This window comes from Danio rerio, chromosome 15 (assembly GCF_052040795.2).
Source record: "Danio rerio strain M-AB ecotype USA chromosome 15, GRCz13ab, whole genome shotgun sequence".
In the NCBI taxonomy this organism is placed as follows: Eukaryota; Metazoa; Chordata; class Actinopteri; order Cypriniformes; family Danionidae; genus Danio; species Danio rerio.
This window is the reverse complement of record NC_141035.1, coordinates 23,232,501-23,259,669: the sequence shown is the minus strand read 5'-3', so window position 1 is coordinate 23,259,669 and position 27,169 is coordinate 23,232,501. Positions and strand designations below refer to the sequence as shown.

The following is a 27,169-nucleotide window of genomic DNA, read 5'->3' as shown; positions in this document are numbered from 1 at the left end:
CGGCGGGCCGAAATAGGCCGGTCGCTGGCCCCGAGGAAGTGATTTGGCCCGATCAGGCCCCGGAAGTGACAGTGGAAACGTCACTGGCCCTGGCTCATCCCTGGCATGCTCGCTTGAGGCGCTATAGTGAAAACATGGCTAGTGTCTGTGTCAATGTTTGCTGAACAGCGCCAGAGCCATGATGACTATTGGAGCCAATTGCAGCCTTTTCACTTGAGTAAATGATCCATCATAGGCATTTAAGAACTCGCTTAACAACACTCAAACAGCAAGCAGGATAATCACGCAGGTCAAATTGAAAGCAACAGTTCATATATCTGACTGCTTGTATTAAAGGAATAAATTGTATTGAAAATTTTGAAAAGCACCATCAATGCACCATGATGAACCAAGATATCAAATAGAACCGTATTGATGGCATGATAATTGTAACAGAACCAAAACTTGAGACCAGTGTGGGTTCACACCTCTGCTAAGCAGGCAGACAGACTCAGGTTCATTTGAAAAGCTGTTTAATCTAGTCATGTCTCCTTACTTTCATCCAGTCACACACACACACACACACACACGCACACACACACACACACACACACACACACACACACACACGCACACGCACACGCACGCGCACACGCACGCGCACGCGCACACACACACACACACACACACACACACATACATACATACATACATATGCACACACACACCATCATTCCAACAGGTGCTCTGATCACGACTAAACATCCCCTGATGAAAACCAGCCACAAACCACCAATGGCAAGACATAAATAACATCCCATTTAGACTGCCAGTAATCAACAACAAAAACACCTCTGTCAGAGTCACCTGAGACAGGTCTTCCCATCAGCCCCAGCGGACAGCTCTGGTGCATCCATGTCATCTAACATGAAGAGTCTCTCAGTGCTCTCGGCCTCAAGGCTGATGAAATCGATGGGTATGTGACGCCGGCCCTGTCCTCATGAGCAGAGCGAGTTCTACAACCTCAGTGGAGTTCAAGCTGTGAAGGTCAGATGCCACCTGGGCCCCCCAGAGCGCTGTCCCCTGCAGACAGCATCAGAGGCAGAGCGGCCAGGGGCCATGTGAGATTCTCAGCTCCCCAGCAGGGATTGATGCAGTGGTTGTGGACATTTATTTTAGATATATATATAGTTCAACTTATTAGCCCTCCTGTGAATTATTTTTCTGCTTCAAATATTTCCCAAATGATGTTTACCATAGGATTTTTTCACAGAATTTCCTAAAATATTTTTTTTTGGAGAAAGTCTCATTTGTTTTATTTCTGCTAGAATAAAAGCATATTTAATTTTTTTAAAACCATTTTGAGGTCAGAATTATAAGCCCCCTTAAGCAGTATTTTGTGACTGTCTGAACAAACCACTGTTATACAATGATTAACCTAATTGCCCTTACTTGCCTAATTAACCTAATTAAGTTTTTAAATTGCAATAAGCTGAATATAAGTATCTTAAATCTGTCATTAGAAATGAGTTATTAAAACTATTATGTTTAAAAATGTGTCGAAAAAATCTTCTTTCCCTTAAACAGAAATTAGGGGAAAAATATACAGGGGTGCTAAAAATTCTGACTTTAACTGTATATACAAAAATTTAATGTAATGTTTAGGTCACAATTCATGTCATTATCTACTGGCTTCTTACATGTCTATTATTAGAATATTAACTGTTCATTAGTAGTTATAAAGTATGATCTTGTTTTAGTCTAATCCTAACCAAAACAAACAGTAAACCCAGCTTCTACCTTAATATTAATAATCAGCTAATTAGTAGTTTATTAGGCTAGTTGTGTTGGTTAATGGTTTGTTAATACTGTGAATTGTGACCTAAACTAAAGTGTAGCCCGATATTGTGGATGAAGCCATTAAACACTTAAAATTTTAGTGAGTTTATTAGTATTTGTACCATTATGTTGTACATGTAACTTGTATCTTCAATCATTTTGCACTTGCGCTGTGTTGTAGTTCTGTACGCACTGGTCATCACCCGGGCATGTCATCACATGGATGAATGATCATTTCCCCTCCCTGAACAGTAGCAAAAAACTTTTGATTTTGTGTATGTGCTGTGTCTTATGCACAACCCTTTTAAAAGCAGTTTTAAAGGGGCCCTATAAAAATCTGGATAGGTATAGTTGAATAATAAGCCTATCAGAGCCTCCGACACCATTGTTTCCTCATTCTCATGTAAATATAGAGTGTAAAAACAATAAAAACAGGCTTATTTGAACACAATACAAACTGCTGCATTGTACACATGACATGTCTTTTCATCAGCACACACTTAACATTTTCATGTTCTTTAGGTCAGAGGTTCCCAACAGGAGGATCCCGGCCCACAAGGGGGCCTCAGTGAGCTCTATGGGGTGATCGCAATATATTTTACTTTTTTTAGCGGTGGACGATTAGGTTGCCTTAGTTCATTTTATCCCCTGGCTGACCAAAAAATGGACAAATTTGTAATACGTCCTCAACAAAAATTAGTCTCACTGATTCACCTTCTGCAGCTAATATCAATAAGCCAAACATACTGGATCCAGATGAGGAAGCTCTAAATATTACGGGTCACAGTGCAAGCAATACTGGAATGCGGGAAATACCAAGATAGTTACCTGCTTTTCTGGGGGACACGGGGGTCTAAGGCAAAAAAAAGGTTGAGAACCACTGCTTTAGGTCACGTTCTATGTTAGCTAAACATGCAGGAGCAGCCAAGTCATTAGACGTTTGGCAGCTAAACAACAGAATGTGGATATTTGGATTAAAAATTTATTTTCAACCACCCGAAGAGGTGTAAGAAAGAGAGAAAGAGAGAGGCTGCATGTCAAAGCAGAGCTCATTATTATTCATGACTGTTCCAAATATGGTCAATAAAGACATTCAGAGTCTAGGGGCATTTTATGGGGTAATATGAGCATATAAAAGCATTCCAGGAGATTTGAGCTTACCTAAGCCACATACCTACTACGTAGTTATCAGAGATCAATAAAACTTTTTAAATCAATGCAGTATTTAGCACCATTAAAGGCATTTGAAAAGGACTTGGTTATGGTGCATGAAGATATTTCAGGATGCACTGTTACTACAAATATTGATGGTGATCAGGTCCGATTCGCCTGCTGTGGCCACCTTCACTTGTCACTTCAGGCCACAGCACACTGTCTTCAGAAATAACCCTAAAGACGACCACTGACCGAGGGGGTTACATAACAGTGTGTGTTTGTTTCAGCAAATTTGTGCGTAATAGCCTCTGACATGGCCAAATCCCTGTATAGAAACCGTGTTGTCATGGAGATAGACTGTAATTAGTGGAATCTGCAGCATCTGTGGTGCCCTAAATGATGCCCACAACCACATATGTGGAAATACAGGACTGACTGCCAGAGAGGAAAGCAAGGCTAGTGATGTGTCAGCCAATGTTTAACCATTATGACATTATCAGCATCTAGGAAAATATGAAAAGCATTGTGTATTAAATCTAAATCGCTCTCTCATCTCGAGTATCAGATCATTTTGAATACCCAGTTGCCAAGGATACACTCATGTGAAATACTGTTTGAAACCTTAATAATGGAACATATTTCAATTACTTTAGCCCTTTTGTTATTGAAGTATAATAATTAGCCACTGCTTTTCCATCACCAGCTAAAAATTGTTTTCTCCTTTTCACTGCAGTAAAGGATAATTGAACTCTTTAAAACGCACGGTCCACTACAGTATCACAGGTGCCTTGTTGATTATTTTTAAACTCATTTTTGCGGAAAAAAGCATTTTAATCCCAGTGTATATTATGTGTATGTGTCTATATATGTACATGTCAATTTTAATAAATAAAAAAAACCTGCCAAGTGTGAACATATTTGAAATGTTCAAATAGCAGAAATTGTATTTGCACAACTTAAACCAGAAAAACTGGTCCAAAAAGAAAATCTGATGGCGTACAATTTAATAATTAAATAATTTATTAAATTAATAATTAAATAATTTAGTAATAATTTAATTTAATTGTTTATTCCAGTGAATTTAAAGATGAATTTTCAGCTTAATTACTACAGTCACATAATCCTTAAAAAATCACTCTAATATTAATTTATTATTATTTTTATTATTATTATTATTATTATTGTAATTATTATTATTATTATTATTATTATAATTATTATCGATGGTAATAGTACTAAAAGCAATAATGACTGAAGTAATAATTTAATTTAAAACTACAGGCAATAAAAAATAAATACATTACATTTTCATAAATATTGAATAATTTAGGTGCCGCGATGGGCAGTGGGTAGCAGGATTGCCACACAGCAAGAAGGTCGCTGGTTCGAACCTTGGCTGGGTCAGTTGGTATTCCTGGGTGAAGTTTGCATGTTTTCCCCGTGTTCGTGTAGGTTTACCCCATAGTCCAAAAACATGTAGTATAGGTGAATTGGGTAAGCTAAAATTGACTGTAGTGTGTGTGTGTGTGTGTGTGTGTGTGTGTGTGTGTGTGTGTGTGTGTGTGTGTGTGTGTGTGTGAAAGAGCGTGTAAGGGTGTTTCCCAGTAATGGACTGCAGCTGTAAGGGCATCCGCTGCGTAAAACATATGCTTTACAGGTTCTGCTGTGGCAACCCCAGATTATTGAAGGGACTGAGCAAAAAATATATAAAAAATGAATAAATTAATTGAACAATTTAATTTTTTTTTTTTTACATGTAGTACTTCTGAGATCCACTCATACTACTCACATTCATACTGTATAGAAAGTACAACAATAGTCTAGTTGTAAACTTAAATTCAAATGCAGAACATACTGAGTAGTAGGCAATTTCGGATGCACCATACACAATGTTTTATAAGAAAGCAAAATGCAACAATCATTAGATTATAGATACTACATATACATTTTCTTTCCATGAAAAGCAGCAATGGATTGAAAAACTACCAATTTACATTTTGTTCATGTGACCCTCGTCTTAAATTGCATGGGTTTATTTTTGGCAACAGGCAAGAAATAAATTGTATGGACAAAAACTATTTATTTATCTTTTAAGGCGAAAACCATTTGAATATTAAGTAAAGATAAAGTTCGAAAAAAAAATTGTAAATTTTCTACTGTAAATATATCTAAACTTACATTTTGACTACTAATATGCATTGCTAAGAACTTTATTTAGACAATTTTAAAGGTGATCTTCTTAGTATTTAGATTTTGTTGAACCCTCAGATTCCAGATATTTAAATACTCGTATATTTTTGGCCAAATGTTGCAATATCTTAAGAAAGTATACAACAATGGAAAGTTTATTTATTGTGATATATAAATCTGAATTTCCAAAAGAATGTACACCAATGACTGATTTTGTGGTCCAATTTCACAAATGAATTTGGAATGAAAATTTACCACTGGAAAAAAACACATTGGTTACTCAAAAGAAATGGTCTAAATGAACAAATTAATAATATGCTAATTAATGTAAGTGAATAAATCGTGCATGTCTTTACTGCATGTGACTGATGAGAAGATGAAGGATGGCTACTGTATGATTATTGGAAGCATCAAATGGCCTTAAACATTTACTAATTGCTCTACAGAATCTTACGTTTTCAAACAAATGCACAAACTGCATGTATTCCATCAGTGCTGCACAAAACTGGTGTGCGGTGCTGACTGCTGGACACTCGTAGCTTGTTAATCAGGGTTCAAAGCGCATAATGAGTGGTATCATATCATCGCAGCTATTTTTACCCTTAGGTTACACAGATTTCACACACACCCATCAAGGATCAAATGTCTTCTCACATTAAATAAATCCATTTTTTATTTATAGTCTATGAATGGCAAATAATTACACTTAGAAATACTCTTAACTATTTTCTTTTAAGAGTGTAAGTAGTAAGTATTTTCTTTCTAAGTGTAAGTTTAATTATTTGCAATTAAACTGGTGTTTTTTTATTTGCAGGGTATAAGATGAAATAATTTTCACAGTTTAATACTCACAACTCATGAATACTACCCATTTAGAAGGGTTAGGCATACATTGAGGTGTATTTACTGTACTTTTATTCTACTTACACTACATGTTTTGGCATGTAGTAATGGTACTTTTACTTGAGTATGATTTTTAGTACTCTTTCCACCACTGATCACAGTTTCATCTACCCACATGAAGCTTGTCCCTGTGATTCAAACAAAGACTGCATTAGATAAAGATGTTATTAGCCTCTTAAACAATCCTGTGTGACATTCAGTAAACAACATCTGTTTCCTTCCAAAAACAAAACCCTATATGATTCCACTAAATCTAACCACTAATTCTGAGTCAATAGGCAAATTTGCAGCCTAGGATCTGAAATAGTTACTACCTGTTTTACAATGGATTTGGCTGTATCTGAGCGAACATCTGTGGGCTTCACAAATAAAGTCTGCTCGCAGTCTAATTTGAATTTGGGTCTCAAGTAAGACTCATTCGCAAGATGCTTCATCGTGATCAGCCGAGGGACGCTGGGTAAACAGACATGACTCACAACTCTATTCATTCACTCATTAACATCTAATTAGTTCACAGTGGCGCAGGTGTTCCAGAGAATATCTGCAAAGTTCTGTCACAGCTTCGGATGACGTTATGGGATTTAAAATGGGAGACTGGGTGAGGACTGGTCTTTTTCACAGAAAACAACAGAACAGTGTTTTACTTCCTTGATTAGCCATCTATTGTTTGTATTCCATGAAATCAGGAAGTATCAGATTTCATATAATGTCATCTCAGGTCCTAACCAGGTCTCAATTCTCTAAATAAAAGGGATTTGCTTTTAATGTATTCACCTTCAGGCCAGCCTGAATGTAGTTTTTTTTTTTTTTTTTTTACGTTAGTAGAATATTAAAGAAGATTTTTACATTAAAGAATCTACTTCATTTATCAAAAGCAAGTTAATGGTTACTAGTACTTTGGGAGTTACAGGCAATACAAAGATAATATCTGTGCATCATGATGATAGCTGGGTTTCCATAACCCTGTATTAATGCTCATTTTTAATATCAAATGAGAAATTAGTGATGGAAATGCCAAACTTGCAATAAAAAAATCCTCTAATTTGCACAAAAGAAATGCTTGTTTGAGGTTGTTTCGGATGAAAAAGCTTTAATTATAATAATAGGAGGTGAACATGCATTTGCTGAATAAACTCTGACCATTACTCCCACATGATTCCATTATGCTTGTTTAGTTTACTGTTGGTTGCTAGGTTACCAATACTACAGTCAGCCACTCTAAGAACTGAAAATCATAATCAAGTAAAAGTAGCATTATTTACCAAAACATGTAGTGCAAGTAGGATAAAAATATCACTTCTAAATACACTTAAGTGTACGAGTAGCCCTTCTAAATGAGTAGTATTGTATTCATGATTTGTGAGTATTAAACTGTGAAAATTATTCCACCTTATACCCTGCAAATTAACAATAACATCAGTTCCTTTTTCTTTTAAGGGTTTTTCTAAGTGTAATTGCAAATATTTGCCATTTATGGACTATAATTAGTTAAGGTGGGAAGACATTAGACTAATATATGCACCGATGATAAGCTGACTGAAAGCAAGTTGATGGGTGTGTGTGAAATCTGTGTAACCTAAGGGTAAAAATAGCTGTGATCACATGATACTACTTATTATGCACTTTGAACCCTGATTAACAAGCTGTAAGTGTCCAGCAGTCAGCACCGCACACCAGTTTTGTGCAGCACTGATGGAATACATGCAGTTTGTGAATTTGTTTGGAAACATAAGATACTGTGGAGCGATTAGTAAATGTTTAAGGCCATTTGATGATTTCAGAAATCATACAGTAGCCATTTCATTAGTGACATGCAGTCTAAACTTGCACAATTTAATCATTTACAGTAACAGATTATGTTGACTTATGCAGACTTAATATAACTTAATAGAAATTAAACGGATGAGTTATGAAAACATTCATCCCCCTCACAGTTGTCATGAAGGTTAATATTAGCTATATACACCAAAACCATATTTTGTACCAGGCTGTAAACTTGTTTTTATCAGCTGTAAAATTGGTCAATTTAGCTCTGCAGTCAGTGAACATCAGGAGTTCCTGGAGCCAGCCCCCAAAGGCGAGTTGATGAATTGCAGTTCCAGTTACTCCCGTATTGGATTTACGAGGGAGAGCGGGAGGTTGCCGCTTGGGAAAAACACACAACAATACCAGAGTATTTGGTAGTGTTGATCAAGTTTCATTAGCAAATTGTACATTTACTTTACAATACAACCAACAACATCATACACACACACACACACACACAGACACAGCAATCATACATACACACTAGAGCTGGGCCGATAGACAATGCCATCATCCATCGCTGATGGTGGACAGACACCACGATGCTGAGCCAGCAATGCGATCCTCCGCTCAGCCCCTGTTGCAAATCCGCTCGCGAAAAATACACACTCAGGCCCCGTTTACTCTAATAGGTCTTAGTTTTTAAATGGCATTTTAGAATGAAAATGATCCACATCCACTCTGGCGTTTCACCTAGCATTTCTGAGCAGCCCTTCTTCCTTCCACACTACTGCTGAAAACGCACATCATGTGACCACACGCACACGCACACACAAAGGCACAGACACACACACTGTCATGCGCTCGAGACAGCGGGTCCAGGCAGTCAGCGGGTCAGTAGACTGGTTCAATTTTTCGCTTTCACGCTTGTACTTAGTCATTTTAGTGAAAACCTCAGATAGTGTTGGGTGATTTCTGTTGGCTGAGCACCTTTTTTACCAACCAAGTTTGTTGACGCCATTATAACGACACTGATCACTCTGCCTATTCACGAGTCCTGCGGAACAAGTGATTGACAGGTGGTAGTTATGTGTGCAACTTATCTTTATTCATGTATGATTTGTTTATGGGTAAAATAAAGACCATGCGGCTCAGGTAGTTGAAACGGCAGGCTGCACATAATTAATTCATTATGAAATAATTATTAATTCATAAATAATTAATTCACCGCCGCCTATAATGACGATGCCATCGTCCATCGCGATGTTTCATATAAGATATCGTACGATGCCAAATTGGTTGCCATCGCCCAACCCTAATACACACCAGCACTGAGCTTCCAACAACACATTGCCACTTCCTCACAGGTATACGGTTTACCGACAAGGTGACAGCGGCAACTACTGGCCTTGCCGTGTAAATATGGAGCCTACTTAAAAATGCTATGGAAAATCTTTTCAGTTTTTGGCTACATTCTTATTGTATAAATGTAGCTTTAGCCAAAAAGCTTTGGCTAAGTAATTATAACAGGCAATAATTAAATATGACTTGCTCAATGCCATTTTTTTTCAGAAAATCAATTCAATGCAACAACTTTTAATCAATATAACACAACAAATCCATGGGGGTTTGCATTAATTCCAGCCAAGCGATGCAGTTTTGCAAATGCATACAACAGCAGAAAGCCAGCATCTGAAGGGATCTGACTAATGATCTTTGTATTCTTCATTAATGCCACCCAAATTACAGCATGTACAATACATAATGTAGTGCCAACGCCATTCAAACACTTTTTAATTCATGTAAAAAATGCAAACAGCAATCTGCGCTCTTCTAGTGAGCCCTGACCCAGCCCACACTCAGCTCTGCTTTAAAACACAGCCCGAGGGATTTACAAGGTCTGTGTTTTTCTTTCCATTGATCAGCCAGTGGGTTTGAGAGCCTGAAGCAACTGACCCCCCGACACAACCCATCGCTGGTTAACTCTAAATATACACAAAGAACAAAAACACACACTGGCCAAAAATCCGCACACAGTTGGACATATGCTGCCTTCAAGTCTTTAAGTCAAAATGATTGCATTGAGAGATATATGTAAATGAATATCCGGCAGCTCATGGGAGAGCGGAGGGGTTTTCTTTTCATGCGGGAAATGAGTAAATGAAGGAAATGATGATACTCGGTTAATGTGTAATAGTGAACGCTGACTGTTCACAGCTTTGGGTTTACGTAGAGATGAAAAACTGCTATACAATTGGACTGAACTTGTATTGACTGTCAAATTAAGGATGTTCAGACGGTAGACATTAAAATTTAAAAGCAGTAGGTAAAATCGCAACACTCACACACAGAAATTGTCTTTGTCTGCGAAAATAACCATAGCAACAGTGAGCTCGAGCACTCAATAATGATTATTGTCAAAATATAAATCTATTATTTATGATTGCAAGTCATTTCCCATGTTTTACTAACTGTAACAAGCTGCATTAGAGTTATTTACTATAGTAACTTCAATTATGAGTGCCGTAAAATGTTAATCATAGCTCATTTATGGCGCTTAATATTATGAGTGAACTATGTCATTGTCAATTCATTCATTTATTTTCCTTCGGCTTACCCAGGTGAAAAGAAAATGTACTTAAGTTGCACTTTTTTAGATGCAATTATCATATTTTAATTGTACTATACTAAATGGATATTAAATTTGTTATTTTGGAACAACTTCAAGCATATTAATTGTTATTTTATACGTACTTAAGATTAACTTTAAGCTATTTGAAATATGTTGTAACATACTGTACATAGTTGTGTTAAAAAGGACATACTTTAAGTACAATTAAAGTGTACTTTTAAAAGTGTATTTTATTGAAAGTACGTTTACTGTAAATGAAATATTTAAAATACAGTTAAAGTTTGATTTTAACACAGTTGAAGTATATTTTAAGTTTTTTTTAGCCCAGCTGCAGTGCATTTTAAAACCAATTAAAGTATAGTATAAGCCCAGTTGAAGTATACTCTAAGTTGAAGCATAATTTAAGGACAGCTGAAGTGCTTTTTAAAACTAGTTAAAGGATTGTTTAAGCTCAGTGGAAGTATATATTAAGTCCAGTAGAAAAATATTGTAAGCTTCACATCAGTGTGTTATTACTATACTTACTATACATTTGCAGAGCACTACAAGACCTGCTTTATTTCAATAATAAATAAAATAAATAAATAAATAAACAAAATTATTAAGAAGAATGTATTTGAATTATTTTTCAAAAATATGCTGTAAAACTACAATACAAACACAAATAACTGCACGCTTTCTGAATGCTTGAAAACTGTAATTTTCTACTTTTTCAATTGACAATTAACATTGTATAACAGTGTAAAATAAAATATTTTGAAATACAGGCTAAAGCACATGCTCATTTTTTCAGGATTCTGCTACTCTGGTCTTGTTAATTCTTGTTTTAGTGGCAGATTCCAGACACTAGTCCTGTCATGTCTTGTGTTGTGCTCGACTTGAGTTTTTTTTCGGGTCAGGCACTGCTTTTGTCATTGTGTGTGTGTGTGTGTGTCTCTGTATGAGTGGCGTTTGTAAAAACGCTTGGACTGTGCGCGTTCCCGCTTGATGCAGGTGCGTGAGGTCTGTGCATGTTTGCAATTGCACCTGTCATCATTCGTCTGTCTGCAGCGTGGTGTTTCATTTCAAGCTTCTCAGTTTAGTTGGTTTCAGTTTCGGTTGGTGCTGGGATGAAACATGCATGCTGCATGTGTGTGTGTACTCATCGTGTACTCGTGTCTCGTGCCATTCTTCTGTTGGTGTTGTGTTTAGCACGTGGTGCATGTTTACATGCACCGTGTGCTTGTGTTGTCATATGAACACGCGGGTAATGAGTTCTCTCATTGGCTGCGTGTTCTTGTCCCATTGGATGTGAGCACATGGCTTGTGTTGTCTCTGTGTCATGTGCTCTCCCATCTATTGTCTAGTCCCACCCTCCTTGTTAAGCTATTATTAGTTAATTATTTTCATCTGTTTGTGTGTTATTTTACTTCTGCTTATATTCTCCTCATGTCTGCTGTCCTGTGCCAGTTCATCAGATTATTTCCCTGTTCAGTTGTGTCCAGCCCTGCTTTGTCCTGCCAGCCGAGTTAAGTTTGTCTTTGCCTTTTTATTTAATGTACTGGGAAATACCCATACACTCTCACATTCACACACACACACACACACACACACACACACTCATACACCACAACCAATTTAGTTTATTTAATTCACCTACAATATTGTGCATGTCTTTGGATTGGGGTAAACCAGAGCACCTGGAGGAAACCCACTTGAACACGGGGAGAACATGCAAACTCCACACAGAAATTCCAACTGACCCAGTTGGGGCTCGAACTTACGACCAGTGCTACCCACTGGCCACCATGACGCCTATAATTTTGATAAGTATAACTTAAAAGTGTTTAATATATACACTATACATTTAATTCAGCCAGAAATCATTACCCTTATTAAATGTGACAGGCATTTAAGTTAATAATTTGTCATTAATAATAATTATAATAAAAAGGATTGATAGATATCTGCTGGGCTTTGTGTACAGCTTGGCATTATGGGCAGGCAGCATGATCCCACAGCAACACCAGTCTCAAACACACACACAGAAGGACAGCGCTGGGATCAAACATCTCACACACTCTTTCTCAAAATGACAGTTTTAGATGTATGACTCAACTCATTTCTGAAGAGAAACCAGAAACAGGGGCAGTTTAGAAAAAAAAAAATAACAGCGTACTGTAACTGCATGAAATCACCTTCTTCTGAGACTAATTTACATATGCCTAGGCCGTTCATTCTACAACCACCAAACTTACTCCAAACCTCCAACTGGTCTGACTCGGGTTGCTATATCTTTTCCAATTGATCTGACATACAGTTTTTAAAAAACTGACCCAGAAAACTTGAAAAAGTTCCATTGACTTAAAATTTGGTCAAACTTTATGACCTCATAACTTTCCACCAGACTGTCATGCAGACTTAAGGTTGAGCACAATTAACTCAGACTACCAATCTGCCAATCACTGATGACCTTTAAAACTTTTTAGCCACACCCTAACAATCACTTAAGACACCATAGCATTGTATAAAACTGCCACTGATTTTACATTGAACATACTAACAACATACCAATTCATACTAGAAACATAATAACAAACATACTAATCATACTAGAAATATACTAATCATACTAGCAACATGCTAATTCATATTAAATTTATGCTAACATGCTAATTCATTCTAGAACCATGCAAATTTATGTGAGCAACTGCCTAGCAACTACTCAGAACATCTTTGCAACCCCCTAGCAACACCTTAGCAACCACCTAGCAACTCCTAATCAATAACCAAGCAAACACTCAGAAAACCCTAGCAACCACCTAGCAACACCATAGCAACGATCTAGATTATCATAGTACCCGCCGAGCAATCACCTAGCAACACCTTAGCAACCACCTAGCAACACCATAGCAACGACCTAGAATATCATAGCACCCGCCAAGCAATCACCTAGCAACACCTTAGCAACCACCAAGCAATGCCTTAGCAACCACTTAGCAATGCAAATGCAAACGCCTAGCAACCACTCAGAACACCCTAGCAACTACCTAGCAACACCTTCGCAACCGCCTAGCAACGCCTTAGCAACGACCTAGCAACAGCCTAGCACCCACATAGCCACTAATCAGAACTTCATAGCAACCACCTAGCAACACCTTAGCAAAGACCTAGAACAACTTAGCAACTGCCTAACAACGCCTTACCAAGCAACCACTCAGAACACCATAGCAACCACCTAGCAACAATATAACAACGACCTAAAATACCTTAGCAACCACCTAGCAACACCTTAGCAACCACCTAACAATGCCTTTACAAGCACTCAGAACAGTCCAGCAACCACCTAGCAACACAAAACACCCTAGCAATACCTTAGTAACTACTCAGAACACCCTAGCAAACACATAGCAACTCCTTAGCAACCACCTAGCAACACCTTAGCAAAGAGCATAATCACCAAGAGGCGACACTTCAGTGCGATTTGGGAAACAGCCACTAGATGGCGTGGATGCCATTTTGGAATGAAATCTCTAATAGAACAACAGCATTTTGTAAGTCTGTAAAATAAACTATTAACAGTGCTGATAATTGTGACAGTGAGTGTTGTATTGTCGTCTTTCAGTTTGTATGTCAGCTTTAATGTGCTTTATAAAAACAAATAAAAAACAAAGCAGCTGCTTGCCTTCGCAACAACAATAAGATCCAATGGACAGCTGACCGCTTTCACTCCAAAATGGCGGAATCCGGGGCTGTTGCTGGGCACTGCTGTTGCTATGGAACGTTCTATTGAGTGTTGCCTCTTCGTCATTCTAAATCATTCAGCGTAGTAGGCTAATAATGAACTTTAAAGCGGTTAAAACCAGCCTGGAACTACTTTAGCTGAGCATTTATCTGAAAATAAGTGCATGCCTTAGCGTTCTTCAGCCAATCAGAATCAAGCATTCAAAGCTGCATAATATAATGAAGTATTAAATATCTTCACCCCCCAGGGATTCTAATTTAATTCAATGATACTTTGATACTTGCTGTTGTTAATATGTTAACAAAATAAATATACACAAAGCTGAAATGGAATCCAAATTGAAAAGTAGAAAATAAGTTCATTAGCATAACAATCTAGCCAAGCGACAGGCATCAGCATGAACACTAGCTGATAGTTTTCTCAGTCAGAAGCACAGTGTCACCTCCGTCACACGATCGTGTTCAAGCTGAAGCAGTCCACATCACAAAAGCACAACTCCTTCTGATTTATTCCCCAGAAAGCTCATGGAGCAGGGGAATGTGCTGTCATGAAGAGCTGTGACGTGGGTGAGCGTGTGAGGGGGAGGACGACTGCGTGGGGAAGCCTAGAAAACAGGGGAACTGATCCGTTTTTTTGGTGCTGATGACAGACTGGCACTGCTCGCAGACCTGCCACACATGCAACAGTCACGACTCAGACACTCTTACTCTCAGACACCCAAAAACGCACCATCCTCATGTAAAACGCCTGCAATGTGCGAGGGAGTGTGATAATAACCAAAATGAGGAGGAGAAGAACAACTTGGAAACAAACTAAATAAATAAAAAACAATTTTTGGCACTTACTAAAAGACATGACAGGATGGATATGTGAAACGAAACCACACAGAACTGTGCCAAGTATCTGTCCAACTTCTAGAAAAAAGTCCTTCCAAAGCTTATAAAAATATCATTAGTTTACTTCTAATTACTGTATATTTAAATGTTTTTACGTTCTTTATACAACATGCTTTTATTAAGTACATTTAAATGTATATATTAACAGATCACTGTTGATCCTTGATTCATAAGGGTTACAACCCACGGGTCGAAACACACGTGACTCACAGATTAATAAATTTTTTTAATGACTAAATTTGTAACGATCGCAGCAAGAACGCCTCTTGCGTCATTCAAATCACATGTATGAAAGTATTTAGGTTATCTGTAAAATGTAATAATGACAGAAGAAGTTGTGGTAGGTTATTTGGGATGTGGTGGGTTTCTTAGGTTATTAAAGGTGTTTTCGGTCACTATTGTTTGGCCTGCATTAATGCATTCAGTGTAAGTTGCTCAATTAATCCATAAAAGATCGAGATCAACAACAATGCAACATTTGTTATAAACGATGGTTATTTGCATGTTTATTAATCCATCGAATCATTCAAAAATGTATTTAAAAATCTCAACAAGAAAAAAAAAGAAAAGAAAAGGTCGGCGCCAGTGGTGTAGTGGTTAGTGTGTGGACACCTGTACTCTGGTGCTCACGGAAACCCAAGTTTAATTCCGCCTTGCGGTCCTATGCCAATCCTTCCCCTCTCTCAGCTCCCCATGCTTTTCTGTCAATTCTCTCACTTTCCTATCCAGATAAAGATGAAACCCCCCAAAAAATAATTATAAAAAAGAAAAATGAAGAAAGATTTGGTCTCTAGTTCAAAAACAGTCAAATAACACTAAGGTACTAGGATAGTTACTGTACTGAGGTACAGTTTATAGTTGTAACACGGGGAGTGACAGACAACTGGATTAGGATCCAATTGCAGGTTTATTGGGGTAGTCAGGTGAACAATGGTCAACACGGGTGCAAACAGATATGTGAAGGAAATCCACAATTGTAGTCAAAGTATCAGGCGAAGGGTCAGAAGGCAGGCGGCAGACAGAGACAAAAAGACAAACTAGGCAAAGGTCAGTAAACACAATAAACAAGACTCGGCAATGGGAGTGAGTGTGTGTGTGCTGCTTGAATAGTGTGTGTAATCAGTCTTTGACGATCCTCCGGTGGTACGAGTGTAATCATTCAGAATGAGAAAGCATGTGTGTGTGTGAGCGGAGTGCATGTATGAAAATGAAATCCAACAAAGGTGGATTTGAAGTCCATAGTGATTGAGCGAGCAAACCAGCGATCTAGGGAGTTACGATCGCTGGTAATCGTTACAATAGTTTAGATAAAGCCACTAATGTTTATGTTAAAGATTAAAATCACCGTCATATCCATTCATCTTGATGCTTAAAAATAAAAGTTGTAAGCAGCAATTACATTATTTAATCAATAGGTGGCAACCACTAATCACAAAATAATTCTTCAAGAATGATACATCTAGCAATGACACATAAAGTTTTATGAGAGAATAATTGAATCATTTAATGAAAATGAAACTAAAAATAAATATGGGTTGTACAAATTATAATGTTAGATTTGTACATTTAGCATTATTAGCAACAGTAGTAGTAAAGGTGGATTTATACTTCTGCGTGAAGCGCACACGTATGCTTCGGAGCAGCCTACGCACTGTCGCACAGCCCTCACTGTGGCCGTCGGCGACACTGACGCGCACCTCTCAAAAATGTAACTACACATCTCAATGACGCATAGCACAAGCCTTGTGATTGGTCGGCTTGGTAGCACTGATGAGTGTGGGTGGGACAGAGAGCCGTGTGAGCCTGATGGAGTAAGTGTTTACAAGTGTTGAGTCCTGTGAAGGAGCTCCAGATTGAAAGTTTTGTCTTGTGTTAACATTATAAGTAATATTGTTGCATGTTCGCCATTTCCCGCCTCAAAACGAACGAGTTCGAACAAACGAGCCACTTGTACATCAAGGTAGCGTTCAGAAAAAACTAAATACCAGCGAAACTCGCCACAGAGGTACACAATAACCTGCTGCCAGCTAGCCTTTAGGAAGTGTTGTTGCAGAGCAACACAAACAGCGCGCAGAAGTATAAATGCATGGCAACGCGCAAGGCAGGCACCGTGAGTCATGCCGATCACTCAACGCAGAATATAAAGTGAATTTTTCACAGTACTGAATATTTTACAATTTATTTTTATTCAGCTGATTATTTCTTCATTTTATTTTAAATGAAATTACAGTTTCAAAGTTCTGTTTGTGAAAACCAAATGTTTCTTGCGATACTGCTTTTGTAATAAATGGAAAGCAAATGAAATTTCGTCACCTTAGAATTATAAGGTTCTATCTGACTTTTTTGTCAAAATTAAGTTATTGACATATTCTTATTAAATGACTCATTTACATTATGGGATTTTTTTATAAGGTGTCTACATTTTAAGACTTTTTATTAAAAAAACAAATTAATCACACTCACTGTTTGCTAACAAAAAACTTTGAAGCTCAATATCTCAAAATCATCCAGAACGCAGATAGAAACTTTTAATTCCAAGGTGACGATTTGTCTCCTCCCCTTTTTGGCTGATCTAAAAAATGGTCAGATTCATGACTAAAATCTGAACCGTGAGATTTCTGATCCGTTACACCACTAGTGTATATAAATATATACAATATAAAAATATATATAATATAAAAAATACATATACGTACATACATATATATATATATATATATATATATATATATATATATATATATATATATATATATATATATATATATATATATATATATATATGCCATATACACACACGCACGTTTTTTTTTTTATTACCTATACACAATTAAATATATCTGCTATATTTCAAACACAGATACCACAAATATCACAAATCATAAAAGAGATATAATATAGACATTAGATAATAGCCTATTTCAGGCAGCAATGCTGTTCTCTAGAGACTCACACCTCAGTATTTGTGGCACTCTTCACTCAGTGTGTCCTGTGAATCAGAGGGATTCACACAGGCTGTGTGCAAACACATCACCTCAGAGGACTCACTTCAGCACAGCGCAGTGTTTACTGGAGAACAGGAAGACTAAACACAGAGAAAGTCAGATCTGCTGTCCTCATCAAGCTAAGATGCTAGAATATCTACATCTCATATTTCAACCCGTTGTAATTCAGAGCTAATGAGAAGGAGTCCCGAATAAAGATGTATTCATTACTCATTTAAAAAAACTGTCTGAGTAACAAAGTATCCATTCAGACTTATTAGCGGATGTTAAATAGCGCTAACCGGCTAACACAAGAACAGTGATGAGTCACAGAGTAGCTGAGCGATGACATCACCACTTGTTATCATGTGACCTTTAACCTCGATGACACAGATGTGCCTGTTCAGTCTTAAATAGGAGCAGCCACAAAAATAACAATGCTTTTGGGTAGATTTAGCATTTAGTCTAAACATAGCCATGCTAATACACTTATATTTGCCTCCCTAAGATGATAATCAGACATTAAATTGCTAAAACAATAAATGAACTCGGGATTTAAAAAAAAAAACATTACTTCATCAATATTACTTGAAATTAAATTTTGTTTAGTTTATTTTTTTTTCATTAATTTTATTTTCAGTAATTAAAACTGTATACGGGTTCATTTTTTTCTTTTTCGGCAAGACTTTTAATCGAAGGCAACAATATTCACATTTTTGGCTATTGTTCTAATATAGTTTAATTGTTGAGCAGCATTCTTAGCAAAAAATATACAATATTTGTAATAGGACTGACATGAAACATGATTTTTCTTCTATTACGGTCACACACACACACACACACACACACACACACACACACACACACACACACACTGTATATATATATATATATATATATATAAACATATGCTGGATAAGTTGGTGGTTCATTCCACTGTGGCAAACCCAGATTAATTAAGAGACTAAGCCGAAAATATATATACCGCTTTTCTGGACACTCAAATTTTTTTCATGTCTGAGTGGGTGGTGTTTGTGAGGAAACATGTCAGATGCAATGGATGAGAGATCAGTACTGACAATAAATTAGTTGAAATTAAAGAAACTGTTCACCTAAAAACGAAAATTCTGTCATTAATGACTCATACTATCTATAAAAATAATATTATATTATATATTAGGGCTGTGCAATATATACGTTTCAGCAATGATATCACAATGTGATTCTTCGCAATAGTCATTTAGCAGGATATACAATGTTGAGTTTGTATGACATTTCATAATTTGCATGTCTTTTTGATGCCTGGGACTGTAAAATGACCTCAAAATCATTCAGGCATAGGAAATTGCACCATTTGTAACTTTAACAATGAATAAATTAATAATTAATTAATTAATTATTATTATTAAATTAATTATTATTTTTATCATTCAGTTACTGCACTTGAATGCTGTTACACTTGGAAAACAATAAAACACTTTTTCAATTGTATTTTTTCTTGATTGTATTTATAGATTGTTATGCATGAAAATACTCACAAACACATGCAAATACAGAAATGAACTGAAAATAGCACAGACCACATCGAAAAATGTGTCGAAGGATCCCAAAAAGTTTATAGATTGTTTATTAGATCCCCACTGCAACCCAATGCGTCCCAACCCAATGCGTATATTAAAAAAAAAAAAATATATATATATATATATATATATATATATATATATATATATATATACAGTATGTACTCAATATTTAAGTGATTTAATTATCAAAGTGTGCAACATGTGCTTTTGCAACTAAACCAATCAGTTAGTCAATCACAAATAAACTACTATCAATATTTTCAATAAAAAATGCAAATATTATATTCAATATAAACTTTTGGTGAATCTATTGCAGCTTTAACTGGATCATATTTTGGAAAAAGACCTCCTTTATTGAAGCTCATGTAAAGACCTGTATTTTCCTAATTGAAGTGGTCAAAAATGAAGATCAAATGAAGATGCTTTTTATCATCTGAATGAGAATTTCATTTTCTTTTTATTCCCATTGAATAGGTGGAGTAAAGTTCTGATCATAAATGTGAAACCGATATAACATACCTCTAATTAAAACAATACCAATATTAATGCTTGCGTTAGCAACAACAAGAATGACAAAAAACGGCAAAAGAGCTAGTAAATATTTATAAAATAGCAAACTAAATATCTCAAGTAAGTATTTATTTATATTTATATATATATAATATATATATATATATATATATATATATATATATTATTAGGCAGTGGCGCAGTAGGTAGTGTTTTCGCCTCACAGTAAGAAGGTCGCTGGGTCGCAGGTTCGAACCTTGGCTCAGTTGGCGTTTCTGTGTGGAGTTTGCATGTTCTCCCTGCCTTCGCATGGGTTTCCTCCTGGTGCTCCGGTTTCCCCCACAGTCCAAAGACATGCGGTATAGGTGAATTGGGTAGGCTAAATTGTCCATAGTGTATGAGTGTCTGTGTGAATGTGTGTGTGAATGTTTCCCAGAGATGGGTTATGGCTGGAAGGCCATCTGCTGCGTAAAAACTTGCTGGATAAGTTGGCGGTTCATTCCGCTGTGGCGACCCCGGATTAATAAAGGGACTAAGCCGACAAGAAAATGAATGAATATATATATATATATATATATATATATATATATATATATATATATATATATATATATGTGTGTGTGTGTATTTAAAACTATTTTTTTAATTTTGAGTTGAAAAGGTGCAGAATTCGTAGAATGACCAACTCAGTCCAGCATTTCTGATTAAAAGTAACATATCCTGATGTTTCAAACATGTCTATATTGGATTTGAAATTCACACAACACAACGACTGAGCCTCAACGCAAAGCTGGCACACATATTGAACGACAAGAGGCACAAACTGTAAATATCAACAAGCTCGAGCAGCAGCACTGCAAGAATATCTGCCATGTGTGAAATACAGATTCACCACAAATGATAAATGCATGTCATATTTGCATAAACACTCACACTCCGAAAGCAAATACATTACTTGGTGTCGTGCAAAGGTAAAATGAGCAAGTAAATAGCAAACAAACTCATTTCCTTGCTTTTATTCCTGTTTCCAATCATATACAGCAGCATTTTTCGTCTGTACCGATGAAGCTTGACTAAGCAGTATTTGTGGTGCCACGCAGCACTGGTGTGTCACTGACGTAATGAAGCTCAGCCTGGGTTAATGTTCCTGCCTGTCTCTGTGTGTCACTGGAGTAAAGAGAGTGACTCACACACACACACACACACACACACACACACACACACACACATCCGCTCCGGACAAATCAACCTTATTGTTGGCAGCGATTCAAAGCTCTGAAACTAGCATTGCCAACGAAGCCCTGCCATCCCTTCTGAAGTCTCCTTTGATGAGCTCTCACAAATCAGGTCTCAACAAAAACATTTTCTGCTAGTTCTGGTTCAGATTAGCGATTTATCCAGGTGATTATTTCACTTGCCATACCAAGGAATTGAATGTGTTGTCTTTTATACATGTCTTTACATACAAACATAGAATTTTCATTCTTTTTTGCTTATATCTATACATTTCTATATAAGACACATTTAAAATATTAGTAGGTTTTCTTTAGAAAAAAAAAAGATGCACATTTAGTGCAATGTGAATTTACAATAACAGTTGGAAAATTGTGTCACTGTTGGACTTAGAGAAACTTGTTTATGCTGTTATCACCAACGGGGAGTATTACTGTAATGGACTCCTCACTGGCCTTCCCAAAAAGAAAATCAGACAGAACGCTGCAGCCAGAATTCTGACCAGAACCAAATAATCCAAGCACATCACACCTGTCCTCAGGTCTTTACACTGGCTCCCAGTTACATTTAGAAAACATTTTAAAGAATTACTTGTCTATAAATCCCTAAATAGCCTAGGACCTCAATACATTACAGATATGCTCACTGAATACAAACCTAAAAGATCAGTTAGAAATTCCAAGATTTAAACATTTTTAGAAAGATTTCTTTCAAAGCAGGGTGAATCGGCCTTCAGCTACTACTGAAATCAGCTTCCAGAAATGTGCTCCAACATTAGGAACATTTAAATCAAGACTTAAAACATCTGTTTAGCTGTGCTTTTACTGAATGAGCACTGTGCTATGTCCGACAGATCACACTAATATGTATCTCTTTTATTTTTCCTTCCTTTAAAACCTGTTTAAACACATTTTAATATGTTTTAAATAATTTTTAAATGCTTTAGATTTTTTTTCTTTTATTCCTGTTTATGGTAAGTACTTTGAATTACAACTGTGTATGAAATGTGCTATATAAATAAACCTACCTTGCCATACTGTTTTTATGTGTCAGAAAAAAAGATTTTTTATTGTAATATTATATAAATGAAGAGTTCACATGTAAAAAAACTAAACTAAAAAGTGGTGTCTGAAATTTTTTTCTAAAATGAGCATTTTTCTTAGGTTCCTAAGTTTAAATTTCTGTAATTCTTCTTTTAAAGCAACTATTGGGTTAAAAAAGTCAGCATGAACCAGAAGCTGCCACCTTTTTTGTATTCTGACGCAGTTCCTAGAGAAAGAGAATATTAAACGAGCAAAAAGTGGATGTGGCTTGTTTTTTTCTACTGCAAGCTGATTGGATGTAATAAAGTAGGCATTTAAATTTTAGATTACAAAGGCAAACTATTTTTTTTTTCTTAATGTCATGCATAGATGAATAGTTCATCATAAAACTAGCAATGTGAGCCAACAAGGTTTATATCCACCTATATTATGCGCATTGTGGATATGCGCATAACAACACGATGGATGTTGATGATAACGCCATTAAGCGCTTAAGTTTTGAAATTTGCATAAAAACATGCACATAACTGAGCGATACACTTTTTATTCAATAAGAAAAGATGTTCATAAACTACGATGGAAACACTTTTACTGAACAAATTCCAGTATGCGCATTAAAAAAGTCTAGGTATTTTGTTATAAGAGACCATGTGATGATAAAAATCTGTGTAGATGGACAAATCAGTAGGCTGAGCACATGGTAAAACATCTGAAATGTTGTTTTGGTCATTCTTAACAATTTCTTTAACCAATTTCTTTTTCCTTAACCTTCTCCACCAATCAGATTGGCACTTTTGTTCACGTGCACGGAGCTGCTTAAGTTAAAATAAACAGCACTTGGAAACGCAAAACTGTCAATGAGATCGTTGAGAACATTGAAGAAGATGCCCAGAGGCCATATGAACATTGAGTTGCTTATTGCACTGATGAACAATAATCATTTCTTCATTGCTAGAGCTGGAGCTGCTGCTTGAACCATCCATGCTTGTTCGATTCGCCAGTAACTTTAACAACAAGCATGTCAACTTTCTCTCCTCTTCTTCTTCTTCTATGTAAGAAGCGGGTGTCAGAAGCTTAAAGTTGTGTGGCAGCATCTAACATCAAGGAGTGATTTTGCATACTCTTCTGCTGGATGCCAGTAAAAATCGCTTAAGTTTGAATCCGGAAAAACGTCTCGAAAAACGCTGACAATGAACGCAAATGAAAAGCGTCCTGGTGTGTATAAGCCTTTAGTGTTATCATATTATTAATTTTCTATAAAACTGTCAAGAGAGTCTATGTTCTGCGTCTTATGCCTCAAACACCACCACGCGTTTATTGCACGTTGGCATTTGTCTTCTAAGGCGCAAGTCATTTATTAAATAAAAAAAAAGATTCACGCAGCTTCTACTGACACAGCAAATTCTGTTTTTACTGTAGATATGTGTCTCAAAGTTAATCAGGAAGTGATGATTTTGTACTCTTTGACACTTTGGATGGAAACGCTGCTTTATTCGCAAGTCTTTGATGTGATAATCCAGTTTTGCGTATAAATTTAATTCACATCTTTGGATGGAAACATAGCTAATATAGTTAGTTTTGAATTTTGATGTGTATTTTAACATAAAAAAAACTGAAATATAGGAGGCAAAGAAATGCAAATTTTAGGAGTAAATTTCAGACGGCACTTTGAAGTTTTTGAATCTGAACTTGTCAATTATTTTTCTCAGCAAAATTATGTTTTTCTTTATGCAGAATGTTATAATAAATGTATTAGCTATTAATACAACAAAATTTACATTTTCAATATTAATTCTAAAAAATAGTATGTTTAAAACTCATAAGTGAAGTTTATTTATAAACTAATTTCGAATGGGATCACGTGCTTATGATTGCTTGCAGCCGGTCCTGCATTATTCAATTTATTATTCACCAATCAGACGATTCCTAAGCCACTATAAATACCCTAAGTTCCATATATCAGCCATCTTCATTTTGAAGAATCCTCCCTTCCACCCCTACTCCTCCCTACCTCGATGGATGGCATGGTGGCCCATTGGTTGGCACTGTTGCCTCACAGCAAGAACGTCACTGGTTTTAGTCTTTATAAAGCCAACCGACTTTTCTGTGTGAAGTTTGCACATTCTCCCTGTGCTCACGAGGGTTTCCCCCGGGTTTCCTGGTTTCCTCCCACCGTCCAAAAACATGCAATTTAAGGTTATTGATTAATTCAAATTGGCACTATAGACATGCATCTAGTAGGTAGTTATCTTTTAAGAGCAATCATTAACTGTTCATTAGCTACTACAGCAGGGGAGTTCTTTTCCTATAATTTATCAAAGATTTTGAACTAAAGAAAAATGATGCTCAAAATTTCTAAGCAAAATCCACAGAAATGAACACAATTAATTACGATCAATGTGCCACAGAAAACCGGAGCATCTACTGTTTGTTTGCAAGGCCTTAAATCATAAGCATCAGCCTGTACTCACTGCAAAGTGCAATAATGTGGCTGCTGTCTTCATGGACAAACTTCTTGGTCACCGCCTCCTCCATAATCTGCTTCACCTAGACATGGAAAGACACACAATTAGGAGCAGCACAGACTGGCAAATAAAATAAATATTAAATAATGACAAGTCAAAATTGCTTCTGCGCATTGCAATCGGGTGTACAAAAGCAACTAATTAATCACGACAGCGTAACCACAAATGCTTTAATTAGCATCATTCAATTGATAAGTTTCCCTGGGAGTGCAAGGAACTGTGCAGAACAAGACTTTGTCACATTTTTTTCTCCTCCAACTGTCAGCAAATCCCAGACTAATTAATCACAATCGTTGCGGGCGGCTTTATACTGTTTGTGTAATTTGAAGAACAGCAGAAGGGTAATTGTAGCAATGAGAAGGAGTAAATTATGGGCATCTGCTGATTACGGCCATGACTTGTATGCACCCCATTGCCACAAGGCCAACAGACGGCAAAAGAAAACCGATTTCAAGGCTGATACCCAGAGCTGCAGTCCTTGGGATCGAATAAAGAAGCAATAAAGTTGAAGCCAGTTCACTACAGCAGCCTGTTGTATTACATAACACATCTCGAAAGACACAAGAACGGTTGAGCACTTGAATGAAACCAATAAATTATAAACGTTTTTAATGCAACCCAGGGCTACTGCTCCATATTGTGATTCAAATGACAGTAAAAACCCATTTCCAGTCAAGCTGACAGCGGTAACAATAGCGCTAATGAAGTCATCACTCAAGGATTGTTACGCTGAAAGGCAGTCCAGACACACACACACACACGCACACGCACGCGCACACAAACACACACACACACACACACACACACACACACACACACACACACTCACAATATATATGGGAACAGATATTTTCACAATACGCTCAGTGTTTAGCACTGATAAATACTAGGGCACAGTACAAAACCCAGCTTTTCACTTTTAGTTGAGGAAATGGAGGTGGAACTCTTTTAAACTCTTTCACAACTTGTTCTTATATAGCAGGTTTTAAAATTTTAAATAGGTCAAACTAGGGCGAGGCAGTGGCGCAGTAGGTAGTGCTGTCGCCTCACAGCAAGAAGGTCGCTGGTTCGAACCTCAGCTCAGTTGGCATTTCTGTGTGGAGTTTGCATGTTCTCCTTGCCTTCGTGTGGGTTTCCTCTGAAAAATTAAATAATTAGGCATAAGTAATTAGTAATTCTGTGTGATATATTTAGTTGTTTTAACTCACACTTTAGTATAGTTTGAACACAGAGATTGTGTGAGATGTTTATCCATGTTTATTTTGTGCTATAACTTGTAGTAAAGAGGAATAAATAATCACTACTCATGTTCTGCTTTGAAGTTTAAAACAAAGGCCAGCGTACAACTGCATTTTATGCTCTACTGGACCCCAAAGGGCAGCATTGGGTTTTGACATTTACAGGACACTTCCTCTTAAGCCTGGGACACACCTAGCAGACATCAGTAAACTAGGATTGATGAAAACTGAATGGCAAAAACTGATTGTCGCCACAAGTCGGCTGTGTCATGTTCTGTCTGGAACAAAAAGATGCATGTGAACATCAAATAAACGACATGAAACTAGAATATACAGGGGTTGGACAATGAAACTGAAATGCCTGGTTTTAGACCACAATAGTTAATTAGTATGGTCTAGGGCCTTCTCTCGCAGCAAACACAGCATCAATTTGTCTTGGGAATGACACATACAAGTCCTGCACAGTGGCCGGAGGAATTTTGAGCTATTTTACTTGCAGAATAGTGGAACCTGGACATGCTTTTTAGAAAGCTTCCTCTTGTTGTTCATCCTAGGTGGTATGCTGACACTACCATTGATTTCGTGGCTCTCGATCAAAGATGCGCTAGCGAGATGGACACCAACCATTTGTCCTCTTTTGAACTCTAATATGTCACCCATTATTCTATGTACAGTGCAATATTTTAAGCAAAACTGTGCTATTCCTCTTCTAATTAAACCTTCACACTCTGCTCTTACAAGTTAAAAGTGCAGTCAATGAAGATTGGTCACCAAGCTTGTTAAATTTAGCCATGAACGTTCCAACACTAAAATGGCCAATGTTTTAGTTCCATTGTCCAACCCTTGTATGTTCTGCGACTGCATGAGAGGACGTATCTTTACATACCCACAGGCGGCGGTATCTGTGTTGCCATTTCAATAAGGGAAATCTGAACTAATGCTGCTGCACACCACAGTACTTCTCAGTACTTCTCGCTCACCACAGAGAG

The 27,169-nt window shown here is 36.8% G+C and overlaps 2 protein-coding genes across 3 annotated transcripts in view; both read right to left on the bottom strand.

The window, feature by feature from the left end:
* LOC147833651 (uncharacterized) overlaps nucleotides 1-27,169 on the bottom strand; it is a 734,785-nt gene that overhangs the window by 202,587 nt on the left and 505,029 nt on the right. The window lies entirely within an intron of this gene.
* sgsm2 (small G protein signaling modulator 2) overlaps nucleotides 1-27,169 on the bottom strand; it is a 101,695-nt gene that overhangs the window by 68,963 nt on the left and 5,563 nt on the right. For both annotated transcript variants that reach the window (XM_087284067.1, XM_087284068.1), the window contains exon 2: nucleotides 24,889-24,964. In XM_087284067.1, coding sequence (XP_087140193.1) covers nucleotides 24,889-24,964 — 76 coding nt within the window. The remainder of the gene's footprint in view (nucleotides 1-24,888; nucleotides 24,965-27,169) is intronic.